This window comes from Corvus moneduloides, chromosome 3 (assembly GCF_009650955.1).
Source record: "Corvus moneduloides isolate bCorMon1 chromosome 3, bCorMon1.pri, whole genome shotgun sequence".
NCBI lineage: Eukaryota > Metazoa > Chordata > Aves > Passeriformes > Corvidae > Corvus > Corvus moneduloides.
Genome location: NC_045478.1, coordinates 106,417,343 through 106,435,735, shown reverse-complemented (window position 1 = coordinate 106,435,735; position 18,393 = coordinate 106,417,343). Strand labels below are relative to the sequence as shown.

The 18,393-nt window shown below is 40.1% G+C and overlaps 2 protein-coding genes across 2 annotated transcripts; one reads left to right on the top strand and one right to left on the bottom strand.

Moving 5' to 3' along the window:
* Positions 1-24: 24 nt before the first annotated feature.
* On the top strand, positions 25-7,560 carry TRMT61B (tRNA methyltransferase 61B). The gene is made up of 7 exons (XM_032103212.1): positions 25-631; positions 720-822; positions 4,466-4,656; positions 5,861-5,952; positions 6,353-6,588; positions 7,177-7,257; positions 7,443-7,560. The coding sequence occupies exons 1-7, from the start codon at positions 95-97 to the stop codon at positions 7,484-7,486; spliced, it is 1,284 nt and encodes a 427-aa protein (XP_031959103.1). The 5' UTR covers positions 25-94; the 3' UTR covers positions 7,487-7,560.
* Positions 7,561-7,724: 164 nt separating this feature from the next.
* On the bottom strand, positions 7,725-13,893 carry SPDYA (speedy/RINGO cell cycle regulator family member A). Its single transcript, XM_032103214.1, has 6 exons — positions 13,650-13,893; positions 12,586-12,644; positions 12,241-12,326; positions 10,461-10,632; positions 9,220-9,511; positions 7,725-7,837 (listed from the first exon to the last, which is right to left on the bottom strand). Exons 1-6 carry the CDS (start codon positions 13,876-13,878, stop codon positions 7,749-7,751), a joined length of 927 nt encoding a protein of 308 aa, XP_031959105.1. The 5' UTR covers positions 13,879-13,893; the 3' UTR covers positions 7,725-7,748.
* Positions 13,894-18,393: the final 4,500 nt, after the last annotated feature.

Genomic DNA, 18,393 nt, shown 5'->3' with positions numbered 1-18,393 from the left:
GCGGCGTCATCGGGGCGGGCGGCGCAGGCGCGCGGGGCGACCGTTGGAGCGCGCGAGCCGCGGCCCCTCCCCTCTTCGCGCCTCCGGCTGCTCCATGAGGGCCTGGCGCGCGCTGCGGCGGGCTGCCGCCTCCTCCTCCTCTTCTTCCTCCTCCTCCTCCTCCTCTTCTTTTCCTGCCGACGGGAAGCCCCGGAGGCGGGCATGGGGGACATCGCTGTCACCGCTGGAGCGGGTGAGGCGGCTGCTGCCGCCCGAAGAAGCGGCGGCGGTGGCGCGGTGCGCGGCAGCGCCGCCTCAGGCTCCCCCTGAGGAGGAGGAGGTGGAGGTGGCCGCCCCTCGTCAAGCGCTGGTTGAGGCGGTGTCTCCGCGTCCCGGCTCTTTCCGCGCCGGGGAGCTGGCGCTGGCGGAGGTGCGGAGGAAGCACAACACGACGCTGAAGCTGCTGTGCCGGCTGGCGGCGGAGGCGGTGCTGAGTAGCCCTGGCGGCGTCCTGCCCCACCGCGACATCATCGGGCAGCTGCCCGGGCAGGTGCTGCGCACGTCGGGTGGGACGCGGCTGCTGCTGAGGCGGCCCTCGCTGGAGGAGTACGTGCTGCTCATGCCTCGGGGACCCACCATCGCCTACCCCAAGGTACCGGCTGGTGACTGGGAGGTCGGTGGCCGAATCTCGCCTTTAATTTTTCGCGAATAGTAACGTGCCGTGTTTTTCTCGCTCGCAGGACATAAGCGCTATATTAACGATGACGGATATCCACCCGGGAGACACCGTGTTGGAAACGGGCAGCGGGTCTGGTGCTATGAGCTTGTTTCTGTCAAGAGCAGGTGAGAACTTGGCTTCAGAAAACACAGAATTTATTTATTTCCTTATCACAGCTTGCTTTTTTTTTTTTTTGCTCAGATACTTACGGTTCTCGTAGTCCTTAGTACTCAGCTCATAAAAGCTTTGCTGCAGTTCACATGTTCATGTGTAGTTTGTTGACTTGAAGCAGAGTTATGTCAGCACAGGGACTGCAAACCACTTTGACTGTGCTTAGAGGGCCGTAGTGTAAACGGTTACCGAAGGCCCTGCAGAAAGCCGAGTTTCAGTCATCATTATTGTTGGCTTTTGCTTAACCCTACTTGGCTCTCTGTCCAATCTCTTGCTTTTCTCGGTTTGTTTTTTCCTCATCTTGATGCGTCACATGAATAATCCCGTTGCTGGGTACCAGTGAAAATGCTTATGAGGATACACACTGTTGTTTATCATGTTACAGCCAGCCTCATTTGATCAAGGTCTCCATGCCCTGAAAGATAGAGAGCCTTTGCACTCAGCCATGTGAGTGAGAGTGAAACCACCCTTAAAACTCATCTTGTTTGTAGGCATCCAGTAAGTGGACCATACTTCAGAATAATCTGATTTATGGGCTCCTGGTAGAACAAATTCCTTAAGAAAAGGAAACAAACCTGTTACCATTGTTTGCAGTATTAAAGGACTTGGGAGGGTAAAGACAAGAACTTAATCACTGCTCGATTGATAGAGCAGAAAAGCACAAGTTGCATGTCCTGAAGACATGTTCAAAGTCAGTGTTTGAGGGCATCCCACTGTCAGAGTAACTGTACCTGAGCTTCAGTGAAACTAGCATTTCTTTTTTTACTACATCCCAGTGATCATTAAGACCACATTGTAGACTATGCTGTCTCTAAAATGTTTACAGTTTGATCTGCCTTTGTGGATTTGCTCAGTACCCTCCAGCAATTCAAAACAGAGCATTTCTGCTCCCACTTACAGCCAGCCGCGTGTCTGTGGGAGGTGATGTGAGGGAGCCAAACTCAGCAAAGAAGCTGCTCTTTTTGTTCAAGACCACTGAATAGCCTTAGAACTAGTTCTTACTCTGCTGTGGAGCTGTGCTGGATACCTACTGTCCCTTGGCATGTGCTCCAGGGTAACAATACAAGGCTTTTTAGAAGTGTGAGTTTTCTGAGGAAATTCAGTATACAGCAAGTACGTTACCAGAGCCATTGATCCAACCATGCTCTGGGGTGCTAGATCCAACTGCTGAGGAACTAGGAATGGTACAGGATAGAGTGCTGAGATCTATCAGGAACTTAAAATTGGTGAGGGCATGTAAGCAGCAGCAAGGGGAACCTGGAGGGTTCTTTTCCGGGATGAACAGAGCAGTTTGTTCTTCTTAGTCCTTGTTTTACCTGTAACCCACACCTGGCACACTGATCTGGTGGAAGATGCTTGTGTTTGATCAGCCATTAAACACTGCCCCAAGATCACTCAGCGCACCTGGTCTTGATACGTTGGGCCCAAGTTGCAAGGTCAGCCCTTGCACCTCTGCTCCCTCTCCCTCTTTCTGCCCCCTACTGCTATTCCTGGGTTTCTTCTGATCATCTTTCTGAAATAAACTACTTTTTGGGGTTTTTTAGTTCCATTGGGATTTGAAGCTAGCATGGGATTATCCTCAAAGCAACCATCGCTGCTGTAGGAGCTAGAAGCTGACGAAGCAGAAGATAAACATCAGCACTTCTCTTTCCATTTAGAGAAAGTAAGAGTCATTAGCTTTCCCCATCTTGCCCTACATGCAGACCTGAAACAAAGAGGTAGAATGCCTGCTACTGGCTAAGGCAAAAGTTAGCTCTTGCTAAATGCAGCAACTGATTTTCCTGCCTTAGATATTCAGTCTACTGTGGCCATTTCATACAAGCACACCTGAACTTGCCAATTATTCCTCTCATTTTTCAGTCTTGTCCAACAGTTTTTTTCTAATCACTTTAATTTAGCTGTAAATGGGCCAAGTTGGCAAAATCATTGGCATTACCAGGCTTGTGTTAACCCTATCCATGGGAAGAATGCAATTGTTGTGTGCCACATCAGTTCTGTTTTGAGGAGTGGGAAAAAGGTATGAAATTGCATTGCTGTTTTCAAATGTGTTGAATTTAAATCGGCACCAAATACAGACAGTTTTAGCCACAGCTGAACACACTTTGGTGCTGACACAGAAATGAATAGATTTGTTTTGCTGTTTCCTAATGGTGGCTGCTTTTCCACCATTAAATATGCACCAGTGATACCCAACAAGGAAAACAGCTGCTACATGGGTAAATGCTGGAATTCAAGTCTAATGGACACCTTACCAATGTCCACGGAGTTATTTAATTTCCAAAATTCTCATTGATTTAACAGATTTCATTCATGTCTTTTCTTAATTATTACTCATTTCATGTTTTCTTTTCCATTATTTCTTTAATCATTCCTAGAAACTACTGACATGCAACAGGATAAGGTTAAGAGAGTGGCATTTGCCATGCCTTTAAGATCTTTGAGAACTGGAAAATACAATGTATGCAAACTTGACATACTGTAGCTTCACAGTAATGAAGTTTTGTCTAGATATTTCACCTTGTTCTTATTTTTAAAAAAAGCAGTTTCAAGAAGTAGGAATTACTTTGAATGAGTGGGGGTAAGACTGACCCCCTAGTGAGAAGAACTTTATTTTTCTGATGTGTCTAAACTGATAATCTGAAGTAATAAAGAGCTGGCACTGTGACTCTACAACTGTTTCAGGTGATCAAAGGCAACATGCTGAAACCTTCCTGTTCTTACAAGGTGTTTTTGGCCTTTGTCTGATCATCCCTTCTTTTATTCAGTTAGCTGAATGGATTTGCAGTGGGATCGCATAGGTGAGGAAACGAGCCTGGTGACTTCAAACTGAAATGGCTTAGAAAGGCACAGAACCTGATCCAGGGAGCTGCTGCTTCCTGAAAGCTGCCTGCACCCATTCCAAATCAGCAAGGAGAGAAGAGTGAGCGGTGGGACAGGCTTGAGGAATTGGAGTAATACAAATATAGAATAATACAGCAGTGCACACCCTGCTGTCTGCCTGGACAGCCTAGAAATACTTCCTTTATGAGAAACATTGTACACTGGTAAATTTCAGAATAGTAACTTCAGACTTAATAATTTATTACTGTTGCAGACAATAACAGGAAAATTACACAAACCTGTGTAAATCAAAGAGTACACCAGAAAACTTGTCTGTGGGGCTGACATCAGTGAGCAGGTCTGGGGGTTTTCTTAGCCTGTGAGCATTGGTGCAGCATTCTCATCTGGTACCTCTTGTTGCTCTAGCAGAAGGATCTGGGGCCACAAATGCTCAACTTGTCTTTTGCTGCAGGAGCAACGTCAGGAGAACATCTCAGGAACAGTCTGTACTACTGTAACTACACTTTATTTCATCTGTGCGTTGATGGATTTCTGTCTGTGAAAGAACTAACACGGCACTTTTTCTGCATGTGTTTGTTTTAAACATAAAGAAAACATAGATTGTCACTGTTTCATATGTGATCATTTCCTTAAGTGGAGATGGAAAGTTGTACTTATGTTATAGACTATGCTTTTTGCTTTTTTGTTTGTTTGTGTTTCTCAAGTCTTTATAACAAGTGTCAAGTGGTGAGTGGAGTGTCTTTTGTTTGTTTTCAGTTGGGCCCAAAGGTCGTGTTCTAAGTTATGAAATCAGAGATGATCATCATAGTTTAGCTAAGAAGAATTACAGGCACTGGCGTTCTGCATGGGAAATAGGACACATGGATGAGTGGCCAGATAACGTGGAGTTCATTCTTAAAGACATTTCAACAGCTGCTGCAGATATGAAATCTGTAACACTTGATGCAGTGAGTAAATCCAGACAATTCCCCTCTTTGACATGTGTCTTTTCTCTGTAAATGAAAACCTCTAGAGCTCATACTCACAACAGGATCCCATATCTAGTGTAACATGAGAAATAACAATCAGGTCCTCCTCACTGAAAGAAACATTGTAATTTTTTTGTCAGCTACAAATATTTTCAAGGCTTCAGTTACAGGTTCTCAAATGAAAGAGTGATAAAGCCATACTATAGAAATATTACAATTAATCACTGCTGTCTTGTAAGCAAACACCAACTCACTTTTTTGTATTTTTGAGAAACTGATATTTTTATAACTATGAGGTACATATTTCAAGCATGAAATTTCAGAAGACTACATAACCTTATTAAAAATGTAACTATGTGACCACATTGCTATCAGCTATATAGAATGCACAGTGTAACTACACCGTAATTTAAAGAATGCTATTGCTGGCTCTCCTGTCCTGCTTCTTTGTATCCAAATTTCCTAAAGGAAGACATGCTGCGGAAAATAGCTGGATGTCAACCACTCTTCCCTGTAAAGAAGACAAACTACTTAAAACCACTTAGTTACTAAATGCTTTAAACAAATAGCAATTTTTTAAATGCTGCAAGCGAAGAAATGTAATACATAGCACAAAAATACCCTTTCAAGAAACGTTTTAAGTAACAGTCCTGCAGGAAGGATCAGGTATTGCTTATCCCGTTTTTTTACAATCTGAATAGCTTCCTAGCAGAAAATGGATAAAGTGCCAAAGACAGAAGTTTTTTTTTTTTATCTTGAAACAAACAGCAGGTTTGACATTGAGACCATAATATGCTCTTTTTATGTGTTTGAACAATCTTTTTTTCATATTTGAGAGATAGGTATTCAAGTGTGTTAGAAGACTACATTTACTAAAAGTTTTTATTACTGTTAGGATTATGGGATTTAATTACTAGGAGGTTTAACTTCCTAGTAACCTACCTAGTTGGTCAAATGCTACTTGCTGTTTTAATAGAAATTCATTTGGAAGTAGAGAGGACTTCATTTTGTGTAAGTGTGCACCTCAGGTTTTGAGAGGGAGTATATTAAACTGGTTGATGATGACATGCTGCTGTTATATGCATCTCTTTTCCATAACCTTTATTTTCCCCCAAGCATTGTTGTATGTTACACTGATAGATGTACATATGTTTTCCCAGTAAACATTGTCTTTCTCTTGCAGGTAGTTCTGGATATGCTGAACCCTCAGTGTGCTCTGCCTGTTGTATACCCAAGCCTGAAGCAAGGTGGGGTGTGTGCTGTGTACTTAGCAAAGTAAGTATTTACTTCTGGCACCTTTATTCAGGCATTACCTGGCCTTGGTACAAAACCAAGCATCTTCTGAAATACACATCCAGCATTAATGAAATGGTTAACAAAGTTGGGTTTTTTCCCCATGTAACTTTTTTTGAGGAGTCACACTCAGTATAAATTACACTTGGCCAAATCCTTTGGCATGTGCTTGGGGAATGTTCTCATTCCCAAAGTTTGCATTTCATGACATCCTCAAAGTAACTGCCCTGTTCTCCAATGCAATAGTCAGGTTGCTCCTTTACCCTAAAACTGAAGGACTTGCATAACCTCAAAGGTAAAGAATGTGCTGAAGTCAGTATAACTGAGACTGTGTGATTTGAGTCTTCAAAGTGCTCCTTTATCCTTTGCATTTCTTCAAAAGCATCACACAGGTTATTGACCTTTTAGACAGAATTCGGAGCTGCAAGCTTCCTTTCTTGTGTGAAAGGATAATTGAGGTAACTCACAGAAGCTGGTCAGTACTCCCTGCTAAAATCAAGCATTGCAAATCAAGCCAAATGGTGGAAGCTCAAGAAAATATTGAAGAACCCCCTCAAAATGAGTATGAAGAAATCCATATTCAGGATCAAGCAGTTCTTAAAGAAAGCAAATACAATGGTAAGAACTTTACTGCTACTGAGATACCCTATTACTGCACTTTGATAATCTGGTATAGGAAGAGGCAGTATTTTTTCTTAGGTCAGCTGAGAATAGGCAAGGTTTTGGACAGCCCTAGGCCTTGTCAGGTTTAAAAAAGACTATTAATTGTTATTTAAGTTTAAATATCTTATTAAAAACCTGGGCTAAATAGAAAATAAATTGCAATCTGCAATAAAGAATGACTGCCCTTCTACTACTGTTTTCAAATTTTTGGGTTTTAATAAAATTCTGTTCTTTATACTCATCCTATAGCTGCTTTTGAGTATGCTGATGGACTTAAGGATTCTTTAGGAGAAACGGTGCCAGCATGCTCTGTTTTAAAATTATGCTGTTCTGGCAAATCCAAAAATGATGCCATGTATATATTTACAGTATAGATCTGTAAAATGCATACTAGAGCAAAGAGTTCTGAATATACTGATAGGTGACAACAAAAAAAAGAAAATACGTCAGAGAAAAATATTCCATGCACATTGTCAACTCTAGTCTCCATGTAGGTCTTAAAGTTGTGGGAACGAAGTAAAAAAAAAAATGTCCTTCTCACAGAATCACTTTGTGATGCTGCTGCAACAAACCACTCAGTGCCTTACATTGCCCGACCATCCCACTGTCAGGAAGCTCATTCAGGTGAGACACTTGGAAAATGTTTATCTTGAATGTTTTGTGGTATTTTTATTTTTAAAAAATACTTGTTTTTTTTTTTGTACTAGCATTTGATATGTTCCTATATCATGAAATCATAAAACTTATAATAATAAAATAATCCTTGTATATTGAAATGCTGAAGTAGTAACTTTTTGTTTTTTAATTAGCATTCCTTACCAAGCTGAGAAAGTTTCGACCACTGCTTTCTTGATGCTGCTGCCTCCCTAGCTGCTAATTTGAATATTGTATCAGAATAAAATAAAACATTACAAAGTAGATGCTACATTTTGCAAGTTGTGTAACTTTTAAGTAACGACTGCTCTGATATCTATCTCGCATCAAGTTTAAAACACCAATCATTACCCCACTATGTAAAGGGAGAAATTTTAAGTGAATCATCACATCTGGTGGTGTGATGCAGCCCAGATTGTTCTGCAAGTCACAGTATCTGCTTCTGTCTTATCAGGTGTATTTCATTCTCCATTGCTTGTAAACCAATCCATGGATTTATCTTGGTTCAGGGTGCTACATGGTTGCCTTTTGCTGGACAGGCTCTGACAGTCTACCAGAAAAAATAAGGAAAAAAGTGTAGTAAGACCTTGCGGGATCAAAGGTTGCCCTTTGAAATGAGTACTTCGCTGGCTTCCAACTGGTTACTATAGGTTTCTTTAAGAACAATGTTCTTAAAGCATAACTTTACGAGATTCTGAAGTTCACTGAATGTCTTCACTTGATAAAGCTGTGCTTATTTCAAGATCGGAATAGTTGACAGGCACAGCTTTGCTTCCCTTCCAGCACTCATGCTGCAAGTTGCCTGGTTATTTGTGAACTTTGCTTTATATCAAGTATTCTCAAACAGTTGGAGAAAACAGTTTTTTCTGACCCTTGTCAGAGACAAGAAGCAAGATCTCTCAAGTAAAAACAATTTTAAGTCATTTTGGGTCTCACCTGAGGAAGTGGTAATGTTTAACACATTAAATTTTTAAGTTATGTTTTGTAAACACCTGACTTGTTTTGTATCTCAGGAAATATTCAAATGCCAAATTTTTCAAAGTTGAGGGATCTCTTGAGAATCACAGTTGTATTAAAGCTGTCAAAAGCAGTAACAATCCTACTATAATAGTGAAAATTTGGATATTAATGAGAACATATGCAAAGAAAACATACAGAGCTATAACTACCCTTGTATTAAATAAGTATACTAGGAACTCCGCACTGGTTAAGTTCGTGAGAGTATCTTTGCAGAGCTGAGGCCTTATACAGATGCCCCAGGAAGTTTGCATCACAAGTGTGTTTCAATTTTAGTAATAAATTTAATAATGGTTTTGCCCCATAGCTGCTGTATGTAACAGAGGCCTCTAATACAAAGGCTGAGGATGCTATTTTGAGTAGTTTAATGGGCAGAGATACAATTATATAAACAATTTTCACATAAACTCTTGTTTTCTACTCGTATACCAGTATTACAACAGTTGTATATATTGTCAGCAAATGAGATACACTTAGAGGAAAATGGGAATTGTGATTTAACCTATGTCCAAACTCATACCACAGCTGAGCATCCTGCCATTTCTCAAAACATGCTCTCAGCAAGAGCACTTTAACTCACTTAACACACAGTGGTATCTTTATTGTTCCAGACAGGACTCTCAATTTCATTTATAATGCAAGAATAGCAATAAATGCCTAAATAGACTGGAATGTAACCCAAAATCTACTGTAGTAGATGAAGGTAATGTGAAGAGATTCAATGTAAAGCAGTTGGTGCTTCCAGGAAGTCAAGAATACAGTATATGAAAATGAATCAATGAGAGTAAAAGCACAGTTCTGCCAAGGCAACTGCATGTGTAATAGGGAGGGACAGAGCAGTCCCTGCAGCACTTGTAGGGTGTATTTGCGCCATATATAAACTAATGGAAAATTATTTGCAATATTAAACCATACCTTGGGTTTTATAAGAAGGAGAGTCGATGAACATTTTTTCAGCTGAGAAGGTGTCCTTCGATTTCTGGGATGAATGTAATTCCATCATCTCCAAGGTGTCAGTAGATGAGGAGGAAGATGATAATCCGAGTCGTACAAATCTGCCTTTCTTACCACAGAGCAGGCAGTCGGTAGGAGTAGCACTGGGGCCTCGGGGCAGCTGGACTTCATCATCGTAACTCCTCAGAGCTCCGCTGTGGTGCACAGAGCGCTCTCGCTGCCATATGTAATGTGTGGGAGCAATAGCCATCACCTATGGGAACAGCCATGGGATCAGGAAGTGGAAGAATAATGAGAAAACTTACAGCTGAAAACAAGAGATCCAATTAGTGTATGGCAGGGAATTAATGTAGCTGAAATGGGCATCATCTCTTATCTGTCTCATACTATCCCACTACAAAGTTTGCTCCCTTTGGCAGGAGTAAGTAATCCTGGTACCAGTCACGTGTGGAAACATCCCAGCTCACAGCCCTGTATGTTCACAAGAGTCATCACAAACACTAGCTTGTGCTTGGTATGTTGGACACAAGATAGTGTCTTCGGCCAGCTACTAAACATCAGCCAACAGTGTTCATCATCAGGGAAATAATGGGAGTGGGAAGTTGCATACCAGTGGGAAGCTGGGAGGGTATGCAAAGAAAAGCATCCTGCACTCGTCTTGTTCCTTGTGCTTTTCCCATAGCATCTAATCCCATCCCCAGAAATGGGCCTCTAGAGTAAAAGAGATTTTCTTTTCCACCATTTGGAAGTAAACATTATTTACTTAGAACATGACATGGGCTTTTCCAGATAGACATTTCACCTGAAAAGTGAGGAATGAAGAAAAATGAGGAATTTTTTCCTTATAAATTGTAAAGCATGTAAAATTATTTCTGAAGTGGATGAAGTGAAACAAATCAAAGTAGATTTTAAATAAAAAGTATTTGCATAAAGCAGATTCTAGCCAATAGAAACTTACTTTTAACAGTAGTGCAATATAAAATATTCTAGTTTACTTAAAAAACATGGTTTCAAACAATGTATTTTAAATGGAGAAGGAAGAAATATCATGGAGGATAAATGGACCATTACATTCTAGCAGCATCTTTTCTTTCCCATGGATTGTCTGTTTACTTTAGGGAAGAACTTGTACAGAGCTAAATTGCTAGCTGGTGTTAATTGTTGAGATTTCAGCATCTACAATATTAAATCTACCTCCCTACCTCTTCACAGCAGCGTCTGCTTACAATAGCCCTGTAGTCAATTCTACTCCATAGCTGATCTCTTAACTTTAAGAAATCAGGGAAGAGCTTTCTCCAGGCCTTGCCCAAAGCCCATGGGAAAATGTCATACTTTGCTTCTTCATTGTCTTCTTCAACTGTGTTTGCCAGATACCTTCAAATATATATATGTTTATGTTTGTAAATATTTTTAAATCTTAAACTACTATATTAGAATGATTTCTAATATAAAATAACAGACATAATGCAGTGGTTCTTTTTTCTAGTATTGTGAGGAAAAAACACTAACACAATACAGCCTTCTCTCTGGAATACAGTATTTTCTTAATTAGTTCCATGTGCATCCTTTGGGTAAAAAACCCAAGCTTTTATAAAAATTGCTTTACCCTAGAGTTTCCTAAATTGGTAGATAAGCAAGAACTAGCATATCCTGACATCTTGCTCCAAGCTGGCAAGAAACCTTAGAACTAAAATGAACAGTTTCTCATTGATTCTTTAAAACTATCCCATGAAATCTTAAACTTTACATTTTTTACTTTATGGATTTTAGCTATTCTTGGAAAATTACATTGCTCATATTAAATTAGGAGCAAACAACTAAATACAGGTCTACCTTCAGTTATAAGTGAAAACCTTAAATGACTTTTTTTAATGTCTCTATTCCTCCCTTCCTTCACTATCTATTACTTTTAGTTTTGGATTGTTTTCTCAGACAACAGGAAAATATTTACTTCCTCTGGATCCACCTGATACTAAACTCCTGACAATCACACTTGAAAAAATTAAGACTTTTAGTCTCCTCCCCAGTTTCCTCACTTTCTCCTGACCCCAGTATTCTCTCTAGTTCCAGTCTCACCAGACCCTTTGTCCCCTTTCACTGTTCTGGCCTGGCTTTTTCCCCTTCAGTGGAGTCAGAGGGCTCCCTCCTCCATGCTCTGTGGAGGTCACCCACAGTACCAGTGACAGCAGAAGGAACAGCCACTTTGCCCCTGCACTAGTGTGCAAATCAGAGCACCTGAAAAGTGATACTACCAAAAAATAGAGCCGTAGCACCATAACACTGTGAAAGAAAATGCAGAACCCTCTGTAAGTATAGCCAAATACAGAGGGATTACGTAGGCCTGGTAAAGATGGATTACTGATTCCACCACTGTTTTAAAGTATAGGCATTTTACAACTGTTCAAAAAAGTTCTCAGAAATTCTCTAGCAATGTTTTTACAGTTGATTTAAATCATGTTGACAGAAACTTTAATAAAAAGATATTCCTGAGGTGCCTATCATGCTTGAAATGTTTTGGTACAAATGACTTAAAGGCTGGCAAAGATATGAAATAGGGTCTGTAAGAGCACCTGTGAGCCACAGATGTGCTGCTATGTATTGTCCTGCATATATTTCTCATAATGCTTAAAAAGCTCCCAGATTGAGTTTGGTAGGCAGAATGCCACTCTGTGTATCACTACACCAATGCAAGCATCCCCTGTCTGCTGCTCAAGCTTGTTCCATCACAGGAAAAATGTTGAATCTGCATTATTTATTCATAGTATGTAGATTATCATAGAACCACAGAATGGTTTAGGTTGGAATGGACTTTAAAGACCACCTAGTTCCAGCCCCCCTGCCATCCCGAGGGATGCCATCCCCTAGATCAGGTTGTTTAGATACTACCTCAAGGAAGTCTCATCACATATCATAATTATCAGTGTCATAAAGAAATAATGCAAAGTTTATTCTAATAAAACCAGATAATTTTAAAGTACTTACAGAGCAACAAAGAAATTGATTCTGGTATGCTCACTTGGTGTGAAGTTAGCTCTCTTGAAATAAACGAAAGTCATTGCCAAGAGATACTGTTTTAAAATGTAAAATGAGGTATGAATGTGTTATTTAGGTATAGTATTTCCTAAATTGATTCACACATTTATCTGGCACCAAGATATTTTCATCATTTTTAACAATGAGGAAAGCATGAATTAAGTTTCTTGAAACTTCCATGTGAACCCATTAGAAAAAAAATTATGTTCTGTATTTGCATTAAAGTATCAAGTAATTAAAGGCAGATTTCTCACTCAGTGTATGTTGTATTAACTAAGAAGAAAATACACTTACCTTGTCAGCAATTTCACAGCAACAGTCCATCCAAAGGAAGTCTTGGATTAGATCGTCATCTGTAACAAGAGAAAGCTGTAGCATTTCAAACACCAAAACTGTTTATGTTAGAAGGTATTTATAAATAAATAACAGATGGTCTTTCATTAAACCAAATAAAAGAAAAGAAGCTAGAGCCACCAGTAGAGAACAGAGAAATTGAGGGCAGTAGGAGAGGTCAGGTGTGAAAAAAACTTACGTGGCAAAAGAAAAAAAAACTACCAGAAAGCCAAGGTGGGAAATCTGGTGACTGCATTTCATCCATTCTCAGTAACAGCAAGCAAAAGTGAAAAATATGTCACTATTTTTTTCTATTTGTATAATTTCTTCCCGCATTACGTGCTTCCAAGTGATAGCACACCATTATTTCAGAGGAACTACAGACTGCTGAGATCCTGCACCTTGATTACCTGGCAGTCTTTATAGGGCAATACTTGCTTATTTTTGGTCAGTGCTTCACTGTCCATGACCATGTACCGTAACTACCACGAACTCTCTCTCATTCACTTCTGTATTTAAGGGTCAAATAAAAACCAGCTGTAATCTTCCACTATTACTTAACGTCTTTGCTAAAGCAAATAAATACAAAACTTTATATGAAAGACACACAAATAAAGAGATGCTCCAACTCCTTAGATTGTCTCCCGTTCCACTTCTCCCCCCAGAAGTTTATTCCCACAGTAAGTAACATGTTAGAGACAAGGAGTCCTTTTTTTAAGCCTCGTGTAAAACAAGATGCACATTGTTTTACAAGTATTTGTTGAAATATAAGAGAAAATAGGAAGAAAAATTATCATAAAAAGTAGCAAACCACCTTGGTTTCATTTGTAATTTAAAAGAGATACTTTTCATCAGTTTGGTAGCCCTTAACTTAAGCATTAAATATTTATATACGGAAATAAAACAACAAAATGTTTTGATAAAGAATTGCCATTAGTTTCGATATAAAAAGCACTCTCAAAATTACTGAGCTTAGAAAACATTCTGTTTGGTCAATGCATTCATATCTCACATTATTAACGTACCAAATAATTTAAAGAAAGCTGTCATTTCCTGACGCTGAATAACTAGACATGGTCCCTTTGGACATTTATATTTCTGACTAGGAACCCCTTTCTCACAATTTTCTTGATGGTCTTTAAAAGCAGGTCTCTTTAGTCTAGTAAGTTTTTTTTGCTGATGTGATCTGGATGCACTCGATTTTACATGAACAGTGACAGTGGGAGGTGTCTGACACACCAGATTGTGTTTCATTTCGTTAAGCAAAGGTTCCTGTTAAAAAAATAAGAAGAAATTAACTACAAAAATGGTCAGTTTGAGCACTAGTACATTTCTTTTGTTCACATGAAACGTTTCAGTACAGTTTGTACGTCAGGCGATGGAAAATTAATTTTATCAGTACTGATTATCTTAAGTCTTGTGCCCTAAGACAGCCACGTAGAGTTCTTTGATTTAGTTCTAATTTTATAAAGCTTTTCTTTTTTCCGTAGTAGAAGGAGCCTTCAATTTTTCTTTTTCCGGTCAACTTTGGAAAATGGGAAAAGAGCCTTTCCAGAAAAGGTTGCTGTTTGTCAGGTCCTTGTAGCTCCACACATTTAGATCTACCAAAAAACTTCCCCTCCAATTTGTGATTGTGTCTTTTTTTAAAAGGAATATTAATGGAATTAACGCAGCAGAACTGTGATTGAACCATATAACATTAAAATCAAGTCTTGAGCTCCTAATTGCCATTGGGAATTAAACTTATCCCTCAAGTTGGACATACCCTGAAGGCACAACCAAGAAAACATACCTGTGGTGTTTGTAACCGCAAAATTTAAGGGGGTGCCAAATGGAGAGTGAGGAAGGGTATTTTTTGGCGGGATTAAATGTATTTACGTCTTCAGTAGGTCTCTCCGCAGGGGGCTGTTTGAGGCTGGCTCACAGCAGCCTATCTGGCTCCCCAGCTCTTAGGTGGCTGCCGCACAAACACGAAAGGCCCCTCAGGCGTGGCTGTAATTTTGGCTCCCTGCGGCAAAGCCCAAAGCCGCCCGTGCCCGCCCCTTCCCGCCTCCCTCAGCGGCCTCCCCCTCACGCCTCCACACGTCGAGTGGCGTCTCTCGCAGCCAATCGGCGTGCGCGGCGCAGCCGCCCCAGCCAATCGGGCGGCGGGGAGCGCTCTGCTCCCGCCCCTTCGTTGCCGCCCAGGGCCCGGTAGCCAATGGGAGCGGGGCGCGGCGGGCCCCGGGCATGGCGGCCTCGCCCCTCTTCCCCTGACGAGCCGGTCTCAAGCCTGCCTTGGGTCTCTCGGCTGCCCAACAGCATTACAAAACCTTGCTTCCTTCCTTCCTTGGCTTTTTACAAGAGGATGTAGTGACAGGATAAGGGGGAAGGGATCCAACTTAAGAATAGGCTTAAGTTAGATATTAGGCAGAAATTCTTTACTGTGAGGGTGCTGAGGCACTGGCACTGGTCGCCCAGAGAAGCTGTGGATGCCCCATCCCTGGAAGTGTTCAAGGCCAGGTTGGATGGGGCTCTGAGCAACCTGGTCTAGTGGGAGGTGTCCCTCCCTGCCCATGGCCGGGGTTGAAACGAGATGATCTTTAAGGTCCCTTCAAACCCAAACCATTCTATGATTCTGTGATTAAAACATCTCCCCAGGATGATAAACATCTCCCCAGGAGACATAGGACAAAGGAGAAGGGATACCTGACTCTAAAAATCATTAAACACAGAGGTGCAGGATACCCTGCTGCTACCTTTCCACAGAGGCAATTAATGCAGGTAGTAGTATGCAGTTAGTCTAAGGCAGTCTATTGAAATGTAATAACAAGAATGAAAAAAAAATCCCTTTGCCAATAAGATTCAGTGTGAAATCTTACTGTTGCCTTTTCTTATAAGAAAAGCTCTTTATAAGAGCTAAAGGTTTACCCTAGGAAGATGGCAAGATATACATTCATTTTCATTGTTTCCCCCTGTGCAGGTCAATTACAGTGTAACTGGCCTCATTTGTTATGGTAATGAGAATTTACACCTTTCTCATCTTTTATTAATAATTTGCTAGATTATTTAGGTGCTCTGAGTCAGTGGGCATATTCAGGGAAATATCATGCCAAGTTTCTGATCAGGAAGAGATAAAAACATACCAAGTGGTGAATGTATCAACTAACAACATCTCTGTATGGAACAGGCTGAAATCAGAAAACTTGGCAGCAGGGTGGAGATAATACCAAATACACCAGCAGGGCAAAAGTCTGTTTCTTTGAGGTTCTCTCTTCTTGGACACATATTCACAGTGAGTTACCCTGCATTAATTGTTCTCTTTTTTTGTGTATTACTTTTCATCTGAAGAATTCAAAGCACTCATCATTACTACTGCTCATTTGATAACTGTGAAAAACAGAGGAAGGGCAGGTTACAGAAACTTCCACATAACCATCTAAATCTTTAAGACCAGGAAAAAAATTTCTTTTTTTTTCCCTATTGCAAAACATGAAGCTGCAATAATTGTGACATGCGTGCTTCCTTATTCTTTACACTTTTACATCAATAAAAAGTGACTTACAATGTCGATCGTTACCCACACAGAGCTCCCTGTAGGTCTCCCCCTTCTAAAATCATTTTTGGGCTGGTGTTTCTACAACGAAGTATTAAAAGAATTTTTTTTTTCACTCAAAAATCTGTCACAATCAAGTTATTGAACAGGTATTGTGACTCGTCCCCCAGTGTACTGTCCCCAACCTGCCAGGACTCAGGTCTCTGCTCTGATTCAGACCTGTTGCATAACATTGGATAAGACTCTTGAGGAAACTGAACTTGTGAGAAAGCTGTGAGGATGTCTGCAACTCTACCTTTCTTTCCTTAAAGCTCTCTGCAGCCTGAGGTAGGATTGAGATGGGGATGACTCAAGGATTCAACTTAGAAACATTATGGAAAAACATCAACATGGAAAGGTTGATGCCTGAACCCAGTGACAATAAGGAAACAGAACTTTACCTGACTCTAAGCCCTCTCCATGAGATAGTGGAATTAACTGGTTCTTTGCTTTTTATTAACTACAATTTTCAGAAGGTTGTTGAACAATTCATCCAAGAATATCAGGAAGAATGTAGCTTTTGGACTTCCAAGTCGCTCGCTGGACATCAGGGAGCGCTGTTTCACCACCAGCAGTTTGAACCGAGACAATGCAGCATTTGTCCAGCATAATACACGGGGTTTCACGTTGTACCTCTTTCCTAACCCTTCCTGTAGGTGGACATTAAATCGGTTTAGCCATTATTCATCTTTTTAGGTAATCACAGTTCGAAATTACATTTTTAATGTACAAATTTATACATCATTTTTGGTTTTATTTTTGTATAAATATGTGTATATAGTTTTTATTTTTATATAAGATTTATATGTATAAAATTATTAAGACCTGGGCTTGAAAGACCCGAGATTCTTACAAAATCTTATTTCTGGGAAAAAAAAAAAAAAGAATTCCATATATGCACTGGAACTCCATTATATGAGATATGTAGTTATATAACTATCCAGAATTTGGTCCCAAAAGGCAGCTGTAGAGCAGTTTATTTCCTTTAAATGGAAAAAGGACTTAAATTTTTTCAGTGAATAAGTTGTTTACAGATAGATTAAGAAGCATCACTGAAGAAAAGCACAGGGATAATATTTTAATAAATTACATTTAGGATATACGTACTTTTTTTTCAGATTTTGATATTTTTGAGATGCCTTTGGCCTTTGATAGCCTTTCCAGTGAACTTTTTTTTTGCCTAAGAAAGATAAAATACCATAGGCAAAACACCTGGTATTTCTTTTCAAACAAAGTCATAAGAACCACCATTGATTCTTTTAAATACAGATCATTAACCACAATAAAATATGTATTTTTCAATTCTCCTACTTCCTGCAGAGCGTGAAATAGGAAAAAAGTCTCTCTTCTCTGTAGACATGACTGCTGACCCTGCTGGGGAAACCTGGCTTCTTGATCAAATACATTCTAAATGAAATGCTCATGGATTGAGAGCTCCGTTCCTAAAGACCCATAGCGAAACTGAAACAAGCATCTAAAAAGCCAACTTTGGACGTGAGGTTAATTCTTTCAGAGTAAAGGGTGTAGCAAGTCACAGGAGTAAATTAAAGTCAAAGAGGAACAGATGAACCACCTGAATCCAGGTTTTTATATGCGGTTGCACCGGAAACCTGTTTTATATGTGGGAAGAGAGAGTAAGAATTTAGATGAGTTGTGTGAAATAAATTATTAGGGCATCATGGTGCCTGGACTAGGACTAAGCATAACACACTGAAGATCTGGCTTACCAGTTTGCTGCTGGGGGTAGTAAGCAAGGATACTGGAAAGGTACCTTGCAGTTAAATCCTTGCTTTTGACAAATGTTACTGTATGATTAAAATTAAAAATGGTTCAGTGCCACTTAAGTGTATGTCGCTGATGGATGAATGGGCAGGAAAATTGTTTCCAGTTCTGTTTACTTGAAAAGAACGTCTGAGCACACTGCAGTGTTTTCTAATAAGTCCCAAAACAGCTGTAGTTGTTCACAGGTGCTGAGAAATTCAGGAGCTAGAAGGAAAAAATTATTTGGAAATTATGCAGTGTACAAGAAGTGTAGCAACTAGACTAATAGAGCAACCAGTAATCGAAAGTGGAGGCCACCAGCAAACACAGTGCATGTTTAAACATGCTTCTCCTGCATACTTTGAAACAGCCAAGCACTCTGCAGCAACAAATCTCCATAAAGGGCCTGGGACATAAGTTTGAACTTGTTCATT